The sequence below is a fragment of the Melospiza georgiana genome, chromosome 10 (genome assembly GCF_028018845.1).
Source record: "Melospiza georgiana isolate bMelGeo1 chromosome 10, bMelGeo1.pri, whole genome shotgun sequence".
NCBI classification, from domain to species: domain Eukaryota; kingdom Metazoa; phylum Chordata; class Aves; order Passeriformes; family Passerellidae; genus Melospiza; species Melospiza georgiana.
Window position 1 is genome coordinate 8652614 of NC_080439.1, and position 11286 is coordinate 8663899.

General features: G+C 56.3%; 1 protein-coding gene across 2 annotated transcripts; it reads right to left on the reverse strand.

Moving 5' to 3' along the window:
* Positions 1-250: 250 nt before the first annotated feature.
* On the reverse strand, positions 251-10897 carry ABCF3 (ATP binding cassette subfamily F member 3). 2 transcript variants are annotated; one of them, XM_058030972.1, is made up of 22 exons: positions 10801-10897; positions 10472-10619; positions 10319-10398; positions 9930-9985; positions 8145-8242; positions 7907-8029; positions 7370-7636; positions 7085-7165; positions 6475-6534; positions 6088-6144; positions 5866-5888; positions 5245-5300; positions 4912-5112; positions 4693-4769; positions 4406-4450; positions 3954-4086; positions 3280-3368; positions 3047-3138; positions 2384-2516; positions 1961-2048; positions 996-1159; positions 251-919 (listed from the first exon to the last, which is right to left on the reverse strand). In XM_058030972.1, exons 1-21 carry the CDS (start codon positions 10871-10873, stop codon positions 1001-1003), a joined length of 2139 nt encoding a protein of 712 aa, XP_057886955.1. In that variant the 5' UTR covers positions 10874-10897; the 3' UTR covers positions 251-919; positions 996-1000. The 2 variants fall into 2 exon arrangements, with proteins under 2 accessions (XP_057886955.1, XP_057886954.1); XM_058030971.1 differs by having other exon boundaries at positions 251-1159.
* Between the last annotated feature and the right edge of the window lie 389 nt (positions 10898-11286).

Here is an 11286-nt window from a genome sequence, read left to right on the forward strand (position 1 = left end):
CCAGCCTCACACCAGCTCCATGCCCTGAAAGGTGGCTGGTTGTCTCCCACTGCCCAGCGGGACACTGGCACGCTCCATCCAGGAGGTCACAGCCTCACTTGCACCACAGAGCTGCCATTTAACTCACAGAGAATAATCTGGAAACCATCTCCCCCTCCCCAGCTTTGTGCTTGAGGTAAAGGCAGGACAATCCCCCCCTCCCCTCCAAAATCAAGCCCCAGAGTCCCCCAAGGAAAGGAGAGCATTGCACCCACTGCATCCCGGGTTTATTTACACCACAGCCTCTGTGTGGGTGGGCAGGGAGGGATGCTGGGCAGCCCACCCAGGGCAGTCACCCCCGAGCCGGCTCAAAGGCAAGGCAGGCAGCGAGGCGGTGCCGGCAGCAGCACAGGGAAAGGAGCAGGGAGCACGCCCGGCAGAACCGGGCTCTGGCTCCCTTGGCACTACAGACGTAAGCAAGCCCCGGCATCGGGGGGCTGGGGAAGAGGCAGGGGTCACTTTTAGCAGCAAATGCCTCATTTCCCTCCAAGGCAGCAGGGAGGACAGTGGCATGTGATGGAGCCGGACTAGTGCTCAGGCAATTAAACAAAAAAACAAAGAAAGAAAAAGGCAGAGGGTGAAGCGAAGAAACACGGAGAACAGCTCTTCTGCCCTGCAGAGCACGGAGTTAAACCGAGGGCCAGGGTGCTCTGCCTTCCCTCCTCTCGGCACAGCAGCAGCTCCAGGCACAGCCTTCCCAGTGTGCCCGGTGCCAGGCACAGCCCTGGCCAGTGCCAGAGCCCTGGCGTGCCCCTGGCCACGCACTCCGGGCTCCTGCTCCACGCTGTCCTTCCAGCCGGCCCCGGGAGGGGAGAGCAGCTCAGGTGGCAGTTTGATGGCATGGCTGACGGTCCATGTGGGCAGCAGCGTCCTCGGCGCTCTGCCAGGCACAGTTGGGATGGAAGCCGAGGTGGCCGAGCTTTGCCCTCCAGCCCCTGGCGCAGTCCGGCTCCCACCTGCCTTATAGGAAACCCTCCTTGCGGAACTGCTCCTTCAGGATGTCCCTGTACTGGTCAAAGCCACCCTCGATGCGTGTGACGGTGCCGTTCTCACACACCCACAGCTCCTGGCACACCAGGCGGATGAAGCGCTCGTCATGGGACACCAGGATTATGCCACCCTGTCAATACACAATTGGGAAAATTGGGAACTCAGTGGAGCATAACCCAGGACTGGTGGCACGGAGACCTTGTGCCTCTTCTAGCCTGTACCCAGCACTTCAGGTTTCCATCAGCTCCCAGGAAAACTTAACAGTATTTTAATGGCAGGGAGCTCATGCCAGCTTTTTCTCCCTTCAGGGGGACAGACAGATCACCTATGGAGGAGCCATGTGCAGTAGTAACATATTTAATCTCCTGTCTCAGAAGGCAAGTGCAAGGTTTGTTACTGGCTCTCCAGGTCTCCAACAACTTCAAGGATGGAGAATCCACACAAAGTCAGTAACAGTGAAAAGGTGTCTGGGCAGGGCCCTGAGCAGCCTCAGCTAAGCTTTTCTGTCACAGGAAAACTGCCCCATCCTGAGCAACAACCAGTGAGATCCAGGTTGACCACAGTAGTATCTGGAGGCTGAGTCTTGGGAGATCAGGCATAAAATGTGCCTATGGAAGATCTGAGTGGCCTCAAGGCAAGGCTGGGAGCTGCACACAGCATATGAGAAGCCAGAGTGGAGGTGAGGATGGGACAAGGTGCTCTCTGGGCTGCTACTGCCCCTCTCAGCCACTCCTAGCCAAAGCCATCATGAAAACAAGCCACCAGGATGGATGGCTAAGGCAGACATGTGACTGATTTCCCAAATTCTGTCCCAGACTTGAAGTCACTGCTGGTATTTCACCATCCACCTCTGGCTGAGATACCAAGTAACTTGAGCTGGCGGCTGCAGGAGGTGTTAGAAAAACAAGGGATGATGCTGGGAGAACCTTACCCGGAACTTATTCAGTGCCTTTGCCAGTGCCTCAATGGTTTCCATGTCCAGGTGATTTGTTGGCTCATCCAGGATGTAGAAGTTTGGACTGGAAGAGAAAACAGCTCTGAGGATGCAGTGAAACAGGCTGGGTATGCACCCTGACTGCTGCTTTAGCTGCTTAGAGCCACAGCCATTGGCATGTGCCTGACCCCAGGATTGGCACTGCCCACACCTCTTATCCCTGTGAGCCCACCTGCCTCCTTCCACAGTCCCCCCAGGGTGACACCTCCCTCTCCATAAAAACCCTCAAGGACAAGGACAAGGACAAGGCTTCTGTGGGGTAGCAGAAAGTCCTTGGATGATGGATGAAGCAGACTCCTGGTAAAGGAAGCTCCAGGGATGAAGCCATGTGAAAATGAACAGCACTGGGGAGAACATTACCAGGGCATGGTCATCTGGGCAAAGGCCACCCGACTCTTCTGGCCCCCGGACAGGCTGGCCACGGGGCGCACGGCCAGCTCCCCCGAGATGCCGTAGCTCCCCAGCTGGTGCCGGTACTCCTCCTCCGTCTTCCCTGCAGGATCAGGTCACAACACAGCTATGGCACACCTGGTGTGACACAGGGCCACAGCTGGACAGCCTCTGCCAGGCCAGCAAACGGGAGATCAGCAGCACTTCCAGGCAATTCCCTCCCGTGCAGGGAAAACCTGACTGACACAATTGGGACAGGAGCTGCAGGGCTGGTGACTGACAGCGAGTGATGCTACTCCCAAGTCCCTGTCACTGTGTCAAGTAATGGAGAAAGGAACCAGGAAGGAACCTGAGGTTTTGGAAACTGAGAAAGGGGCACCCAGTGCTCATCCTATGAGGAGGGAAGCAGCTCATCTGCCCCCAAAACTTGGCACCAGCCTAAGATCTGCAGACTACCCGCTACCCCTGCTTCTCAGGGCTGATGAATGAACTTGGCTGGACTAGGGGAGTTATCTCAGCGTTGGCAGTGACCCTTAAGCACTGATGGGACAGAGCCTTCTGCCCAGGAGCATGGACAAATCAATGCTCCTCCATGCACAGCACAGGAGACCTCTGGGATCAACAAAAACTCACCTGGGAACTTTCTTGCCAGTAACTCTACAGCACTGATATTCAAGTCTAGTTGATCCACATGGTGCTGGCTGAAATAACCAATCTTTAGGTTTCTGCAGAATGAGAAGAACAATTGGGAGCTGGTACCAGACCCTACAAACATAGCATTCATAGCTGCAGTGTCATAAGGGGGCACATGTGTGTCCCCCAGCTGCACCATTCCTCCCAGTCCTCCAGCCCTTCCAACCAGGTACCTGTGAGCATGTCTGATCCCTCTGACTGGTGCCAGCTCTCCCATTAAGATCTTTAGCATGGTTGACTTGCCAGCTCCGTTTTCCCCAACCTAGAGAAGCAGCAACAGCATTGAAGAATGTGAAATCCATGAAGGCACTTTAGAGAGGGAGGCAATGATCAGGGAATTTCAGTTCTGGCAGATGATGAGGGGGAGCAGGACAGAGCACAAATGGTGTACCAGGAAGCTGCATTTCTATCACTGACAAACAGCACTGGCAGCAGTGCCAGATGTTCCCTCTCCAACTCTCAAGCCTAAGGATTACCCAGTCCTAGCCTCATCTGCAAGCACAGTGTCTGCTGCCCCATCCAACAGCAGGGCCCCCACTACATGCTGCTGTCGTCTAACAGGAGTTGTACATGGATCCAGTCTCTTCCCAGAGGTATCCAGTAAAAGGATGAAATCACAGGTTCTAAGCAGTACTAGGAAAAATGTCCCAGTGTTCCTCAAAATGAGGATGATCAAAATGCTCTGATGGGACCCAGCTGAATGGAAGAAATGGTCCTCCCTGGAATCATCCAAAATTCAACTGGACAAGGACCTGAGCAACCTGACCTATAATCAAAGCTATCCCTGCTTTGAGCAGGGTCCTCCCAAGATCCCTCACAGCCTCCATTATTCTGCAATCCCACATACCACACAGATGCGGGACTCCAGGTCGGCAGACACCGAGAGGGAATGAAAGATGTAGTGACTTGGCTCATAATAAAAATCTACTTCATCCAGCTGCAGGATTGGGGGGGAGAACTTCTCAAAGCCATCGGGGAACCTGAGGAGGCAGGAACAGGAGAGAGATGGCCAGGAACTTCAGAGACTCCCAACCACCCAGAACAACCTCCCAGCTGACAAGGAGGGCTCCCTGCCATGCAGGGCCTCAGGGAAGGATGGTCAAGAAAAAGCAACAAAGACTTGTAGCCCTGGCCCCAAGAGGGAACCCAGCCTGAATGAGGAGACCTGTCTGGTCTCCCTGTCAGAGTAAAACTGGCCCACACAAAGGGGTGGTTGTCCCAGCTGGGACAGCACCCTGGAGAACCTCATGTCAGAAATGGAGCCAGGGGCCCTCCAAAAATGGCTCAGGGGACACTTACCTGATGATCACCTCAGATTCCTTGTCCACAGGTTTCAGCACTGGCCTGAAAGAAGAGGAAACATATAACCAAGGTGCTCTGCACTGTGGGTCTGCTCCCACACCAAAAGCCCAGGTAGAGCCTTTAGCTCTGTGGCACCTCATCCTGACCAAAGCCTCTGGACCAGGGACAGGCACCCAAAAAGCCCAAACCACAACTGCATCTGCCAGGTTCCCTGGGAACCTCCATTTCTTCCCATGAGCAGTGCCCCTTTCCCACCTCCAGAGAGGAGCAGGACAGGCACTCACAGCTTCTCCAACAGCTTGAGCTTGCTCTGGACCTGGGACGCCCGGTTGGCATTGTAGCGAAAGCGGTCAATGAAAACCTGGGGAGAGAAAGCATCAGAGAGCCTCAATCCCCTTCAGCATCAGCCACCCTGCTCACGGCCAAACCTACAGCAGCAAGGCAGAGAGAGAGGGACAAGGCTGGGAGAAGAATGCCCCAGCTCCACTGGCTCCTCCCAGTACCTGGATGTGCTCACGGTACTGCTGCTGGGCCTCGTACTCTCGCTGCTGGTTCTTGAGCCTCTCCTCCTTGATCTTGATGAAGTTCTCAAAGTCCCCCCGGTACATGTCCAGCCGCTGCGAGTGCAGGTGGATGATGTCCGTGGCCACCGCGTTCAGGAAGTTCCTGTCGTGGGACACCACGAGGATGGTCGACTGCCAGGTCTGGAGGAGACAGCACGAGGGAGGCTGAGCACCACCAAGCCAGAGCTCGGGGGTTGGTGCCACCACCCAGGGAGGTGAGGACGTGTCCCTCCCTCACCCTTTCTTTGTATCAAGGTCTTCTCCCCCCCATACCTGTAGGTAGCTCTCCAGCCACAGAATTGCCCTCACATCCAGCATGTTCGTTGGCTCTGAGGGAAGGGGAAAAGGCACTGAGGTCAGGAGGGATGGGCATGGCTGGATTATACTTTTTTTGCATAGGAAAGGTTAGTGATCTGCACTGGGCAGGAAAGAGCCTGCCTGGAGACGTTCCCTGCCCAGCTCTGGGGACGTGTGTAGAGTGTAATGCCGTGTGTGCACGGGGGCTGAGGCTCAGGCAGGGATGCTCCTCACAGCAGCATCTCACCCAAACTCCCAACCCAACCTGGGCATGCTCTGCAGTGAAGGGGCTTCCCCCAGCACAGACTGGCAGCCAGGGTGCATTCCAGGGACTAGCAAGGGAAAGGGAACAAAACCTGGGGCAGGATGACATGCAGATCACCTGGCTGGAGCAAAGGTCAAGGATCTGCTGAGCACAGTGAGAGCTGCTGCCCAGGCAGAATTCCCCGTGCCACTGCTGCCAACTGTGCTGCCAGGCCAGCCCATCACACAGGGCTATTTTGAGCAGGCAGATAAAGGCCATGGCATGTTCTCAACCCCAGGAAAGGCACAGGCAGGCACAGCAGTGTCAGAGGGAGACTCACAGTATCAACTTACCATCCAGCAGAAGGAGATCTGGCCTGGGGAAAACAAGACATGGGTATCAGAAGCAGAAGGGGCACAGGGTCAGTGCAGAGTGTCTCATCACAGACACAGAGCTGCAGTGCCTCCAACACCCCCCACCTCAAGAGCCTGGGTTGAGAGGGCCCCCAGGCAGCACCCCTGCAGCACGGACAACAAGGAGGCTTAACCCCAGAGCATGAAAGCCTGGACACCAACCTGGCAAACAGGGCTCTGGCTAAGGCCAGTCTCATTCTCCAGCCTCCAGAAAACTCTCTGAGGAGAGAAGATGCAGAGAGGGGTTACTGTCCAACACAGAACCATTGTGTTTGCCTGCCTGCAGGATCCCTGCTCCCCCATGGCTCTTTTGGCTCTGCTGTCACCCAGAGACAACTTGTCCCTGCAGAGATTTCAGGCACAGCACAAGATCTGAGGTCCAGCAGGAAGGTGGCAGGAGACCACAGGCACCCCCAGGGCAGAAGACCACATTGGATGGGCAAAAATAAACCCTTGCTCTTCCTTACAGCCACAGCAGTGCCTGGGGGCTCAACTGGAACATTTCCCCAACCTCGTTACTGCCTCAGTGCCCAAAGTTTGGAAACTTACTTGGTTGTCTGTTGTTGCATCTTTGCATTAAAGCCCAGCCCAGCAAGAATGACGGACGCCCTGGGGAAAAGGGGAGAGAACTGGAATCCAGCTACAGCATCCAATGGCAGGGCACAGTCTGAGGTCTGAGACCCACAACCACCAAGGGATCTCTGCTGCATACTGTAAAGCCATTCTGGTGCAGGAAAATTTCCCTGCACACCCCAGAGAAGCATTTGGCTAGGAAATGCAGCCCAGCAGGGCACAGCATCCACATGAAATCCCAGGAGATCTGCAAAGAGTTTTCATCTCTTTGGCCAGGAAGAGAGTCACACCACCACGACCATCCCAAAAATGCTCCCCAGGCACCAAGTACCTAGGGAGGTCAGATGGCAGCAGCAGCAACAATACAAGAAATTTGGGGGGAAAAAAAATCCCTCCAGCTTCAGCAGAAAGCTCAACTATTCCTAAACCAGCAGAGCTGTGACAGAGAAGAGACAAGAAGAAAAGCAGGGAAAACCCCATCCCCACATGCTGGATCCCAGGGCTACACCATGACCCTTCCATACCCCAAACCACTGCTCAGCCCTGGCCATGCCAACACACAGCAGTGCTCACAGGGCTGTCTCACCTTGCTGGGGCCTTGTCTGCCTCAATCTCCTCCAGCTTAGCATAGATCTCTGACAGTCTGGCACCTTCTGTCCCTTCTCCCCTAGGGCAGAAAAAGGAGGAGTGTGTGGGACTCACCAAGTCAGGGTTTGAGTGTTGGGAGACGCTGATCTCCCCAGGCAGGACTAAGGTGGGGAAGATACAGCCCATCCCTTCCAGAGCCTGGCTTTGGAAAGGACAGACCTCAGAATGAGACCTTGTGGTGAAGAGGCCACAGAAGGGCTGGAAATCCAGGGGATGCCCTCACCTGCCAGAACTGATCTTGGCTGTCAGGTCCCTCTCCTCCCGCAGCAGGCTCTCACGAGTGGTGTCACACTCCAGCACACTCTGCAGCGCTGGTGTGTCATCCCCAGCCACCTCCTGCTCCACGTGCAGGATGCTGATGTGCGAGGGGATGCGCAGGCTCTGGCTGGCGATCATCTTCAGCAGCGTGGTCTTCCCCAGCCCGTTCCTGCCCACCAGCCCGTAGCGCCGCCCGAAGGCCAGGTTCAGGTCTGCTCCCGTCAGCAGGACACTGCAGCAAGGAACAGGCAGCTCCCTGCTCAGACTGTCCCATGAAGAGGGGATAACTGGCAGCCACCTGACCCTGCTGTATTTTAGGCTGTGCTGCAGCCAAGCAAAAATCACAGGCTTTTGCTGCCCAAAGCCAATAGGGTCAGTGCCCACCTCGCTGCCTGATCTTTGCCACACCCTCTGTAACTTCTCAACTGCTCTCCAACCCAGCCTCAATCCCCCATGGTCCAGAATCCCAGGCAGGCTCTGTCCCAGTCCCCAGTGCACTCACCGCTCCCCGAAGGACACGTCGAAGTTCTCGATGCGCACGTCGTACGACTTGTTCTTGCCTGACGACTCCATGCGAGTCTCCTTCTTGCTGGAAGCCTGGCTGGCAGACGCCTCCTCAAGGACTCTGAGGACAGGCAGAACACAGAGAGGGGGCTCAACAGGAAAGCTCTGGTACAGCCAGATCCCAGCCATGCTCAGCAGAGCAGGATGGGGATGTTCAAAGTGCCCTGCACACTCACACAGGGCCAGATGACTTCAGGGAATCCCGCTCCAGCCTCTTGTCCTGCTTGGCTTTCAGCCTGGCTTCTGCCTTCTCCAGTTTCTTGGCATTCACCATCTGGGACACAGAACAGAGTTTGAAGAAGACAGAGCATCTTCAGCAAAAAACCCCCAAAGCCCAGCTCTGGGAGAAAAAAGATCAATCAACCTCTCAAGCCTGGAAGAAAGGGAGGGAGGAAGGACAGGGAAACTGGGACAGATCCAACCATATTTTGAGGAGGCTAATCAGGCCAGGAAGCTACCTCAGGAATGAAGTCCTAAATCAACAGCTCATACACAAGTTTTGCCTCAGCAAGGCAGTGGTTTTGACTGACCCTCTCATACAGTCAGTATCTGTAGCTCCAGGGATCTGGATCAGCCAAGTCACTTCAACAGCAGCAGCCTACCATCCCAGTGCCTCTTCTGGCGTACCCTGCACCCACCCTTGAAGTGCACCTTGAGGTGTTTCCCTTTCCAACACGTTAAACGTTAGCCATTTTGGAACAAACTCTTCTTGAGCAGTGGATCAGAGACAAAAAGCATTTAATTAACCCTGAAGGCAAGAAGGCGCCAAGTGTTTAAACCTGGCTTCTGGTCTTGGCCAGGCTTTCAGCCCACTCCAGCTTATTCCTGCACAGAGTCAAATATTTGTGGCTGACCAAGAGCACTCCTAGGTATTTCTAAGCAACTCTGCAGGCACTGGAGCACGTTAGAGACCTGCATGGCACACTGAAGAGAGTCTTGTTGCTAGAGCTGTGACTCCACACCTACAGACAGAGTCACTCTGTAAACCATACCCAGCTTTCTGAATCTCCTAGTAAGACATGTCCTGCAAAGCTTGACAGGCCTCCCCAGGCCTGCTCAGAATCATCTCCAATTTTTCTGAAGATTCTTTTTTGAATTGCAGACATGAGAGCTGGAAAGTGAATCCAGCTGTAACAACTTTGGTGCCAAAACCAGCCAGAGCTGCCAGTTTCTGGTAAAGACTCCTGTTCAGACACGTGGGAATTGTGTTAGGTCTCAGCCTCCAAGTGAAGGGTTCTCATCCTCAACACATTAACCCATGGAAAGGGAGCTCTGGGAGGGACCAGCCTGCAATGACACTGCCCACACTGTGGAGCTACTGCTATCCTTGCTTGGTGGATGTACACCTGCACCTCACCCATCCTCAGATTTTGGCACATCCAACACAGACAGCAAGCCAAGGCTGCTCCTGAGCAGCTACACATTCCATCAATACAGACATCCTGATTTCCTCAGGTCATGGAGTGGAACTACTTCCAAACTTCTCTGCTCTTGATCTTATTTCCCAAACCACAACAATCTACCTGGCTCTAGAGCTTAAAATATCCCTGCAGCAGCCCTCTGCTAACTTTCCACCTGTAACACCTCCCTCTCCTGCAATTAAAGCACGGCTTTACCCCTTGCTGAATATTCAAGATGTCATTCAGGGACATCCTATTTGCTGTAGGAGCCAAAGGTCCTTGCAAAAGTCAGAGTTCACTAAGAAATTACAGCAAAACAGATCTCGTCAGATTAATAAGCTACTAAGTCATCTGGAGCCTCTTCACCAGATCAAGGTCAAGAGTTCCCCAAATTATAGAGAGCTTGACAAGGAGGAGCAGTTCCCCCTGCAGCTATACTCCTAACCAGGCTGCTGCCTGCCTTGGCTGCTCTCCAAGGGCAACCTGGACTGGAGCAGGGCAGGGCACCTGCAGCCCCACGTGCCAGCTGCTCCCACAAGGAAGGGCACAGCCCTCACTCACCGAGCTCTGGCCTCTCTTCAGCAGCAGCCCCGGCAGCAGATCCGCGCTGGCGTCGCCTGCAAGGAGACGGTGGGGTTGGGCTTGGTGAGCACGTGTGCCAGGGAGGCTCTGCAAAGCCCTGCCTCAATGACCACCCATGCCCAGACACGACTGATCCCTCCCCTGACAGCATGAGGGGAGCAAAGGGCATCTCTCCACCTCCACCTTCACCCCAGCTCACCCCTGGGCACTGCTGCCCGGAGCTCAGCAGCACAACGGGAAACAGATGTGTGCCTGTGGGGGAGAGCCTGAGGCTCCCTTCCCAAGGTCAGGAGAGCATCCCCAGCGCCCCGAGCCCTCCCGAGCTCCAGCACCCCAATGGCAGGGCGTGAGCCGAAGGCATCACTCACCGTATCCATCGGTGATCTGGGAAAGCTGGATGGGGGCATCCAGCAACACCTGGCTGCAGCGCTGGGCTTGGCCCTCGTCCCTGCGGAGAGGAGGAGGAGGGTGAGGCGCGTGAGTGGGGTGAGGAGGTGCGAGGGGACGCGGGGTACCCTTACAGCTGCAGGGTGTTGAAGAGGCGCTGGCAGATCTCCCTGATGGCGCCGTCGTCCTTGGTGTCCTGCGACACCTCCCGCAGCAGAGCGCCCACCGCCTCCTCCAGCTCCTCCACCGACTCGAAGTCCGCCCCGCCGCCGTGCAGGATCCCTGCGGGCACACGGCGCTGCAGACCCCGCCGCTGTCGCGACAGGTGGCACCTCCCGGTCCCCCCACCGCACCCCTCCCCGCCGCCTGTCGCGATTCGGGCGCTGCCGCCACAGCGGGGAGGTGTCGCGACAACCGGCGCCGCGGGAGGCCGAGCCACAGCGGGCAGGCGGGAGCCGCTCACCCGTCACGTAAGCGAAGAGCTCGCCGTCCAAGTCGGGGAACTCGGAGCGGAGGATGTCGGCGCAGGACGCCATGGCGGGGCGGGCCCGCCCCGCGGAGCCGCCGCCGCCGCTCGAAGCCGGAAGGGACGGCGGGCGCTGCCGGGAAGGAGGCGGGCGGCCGCCATGGCGCGGGAGCCGCCGGGAGATGTAGTCCGGGCCCGACTGCGCCTGCGCACGCCGGGGCCAGTGTGGTGCTCGCGGCGCCACGTGCCGGCTCGGCGGCAACCGGGAGCGACCGGGACGGGCCTGGACCCCGCTCAGCCCCTGCTCGTCCTGGCGCCCAGGGAAACGGGGTTTGGGACGACTTGGAATTTTTTTCTTCTCTTTTAAAAAGTTTCTGCTTTTAAACCACAAGACACTGCAGGTTGGGGTTTGGGTTTGAATTTTTTCATCCACCGATGGGGAATGACCACTTGGACATCCTGACCTGGTCAGACTGAAGGCAG

Coding starts and splice junctions, on each gene's coding strand:
- ABCF3 (XM_058030972.1), bottom strand. CDS start 10,873: ATGGCGTCCTGCGCCGACATCCTCCGCTCCGAGTTCCCCGACTTGGAC. Junction 7,637..7,906: donor GACGTGTCCTTCGGGGAGCG/GTGAGTGCACTG, acceptor TCCTTGCTGCAG/TGTCCTGCTGACGGGAGCAG. Junction 4,451..4,692: donor CTCAAGCTGTTGGAGAAGCT/GTGAGTGCCTGT, acceptor CTCTTCTTTCAG/GCCAGTGCTGAAACCTGTGG.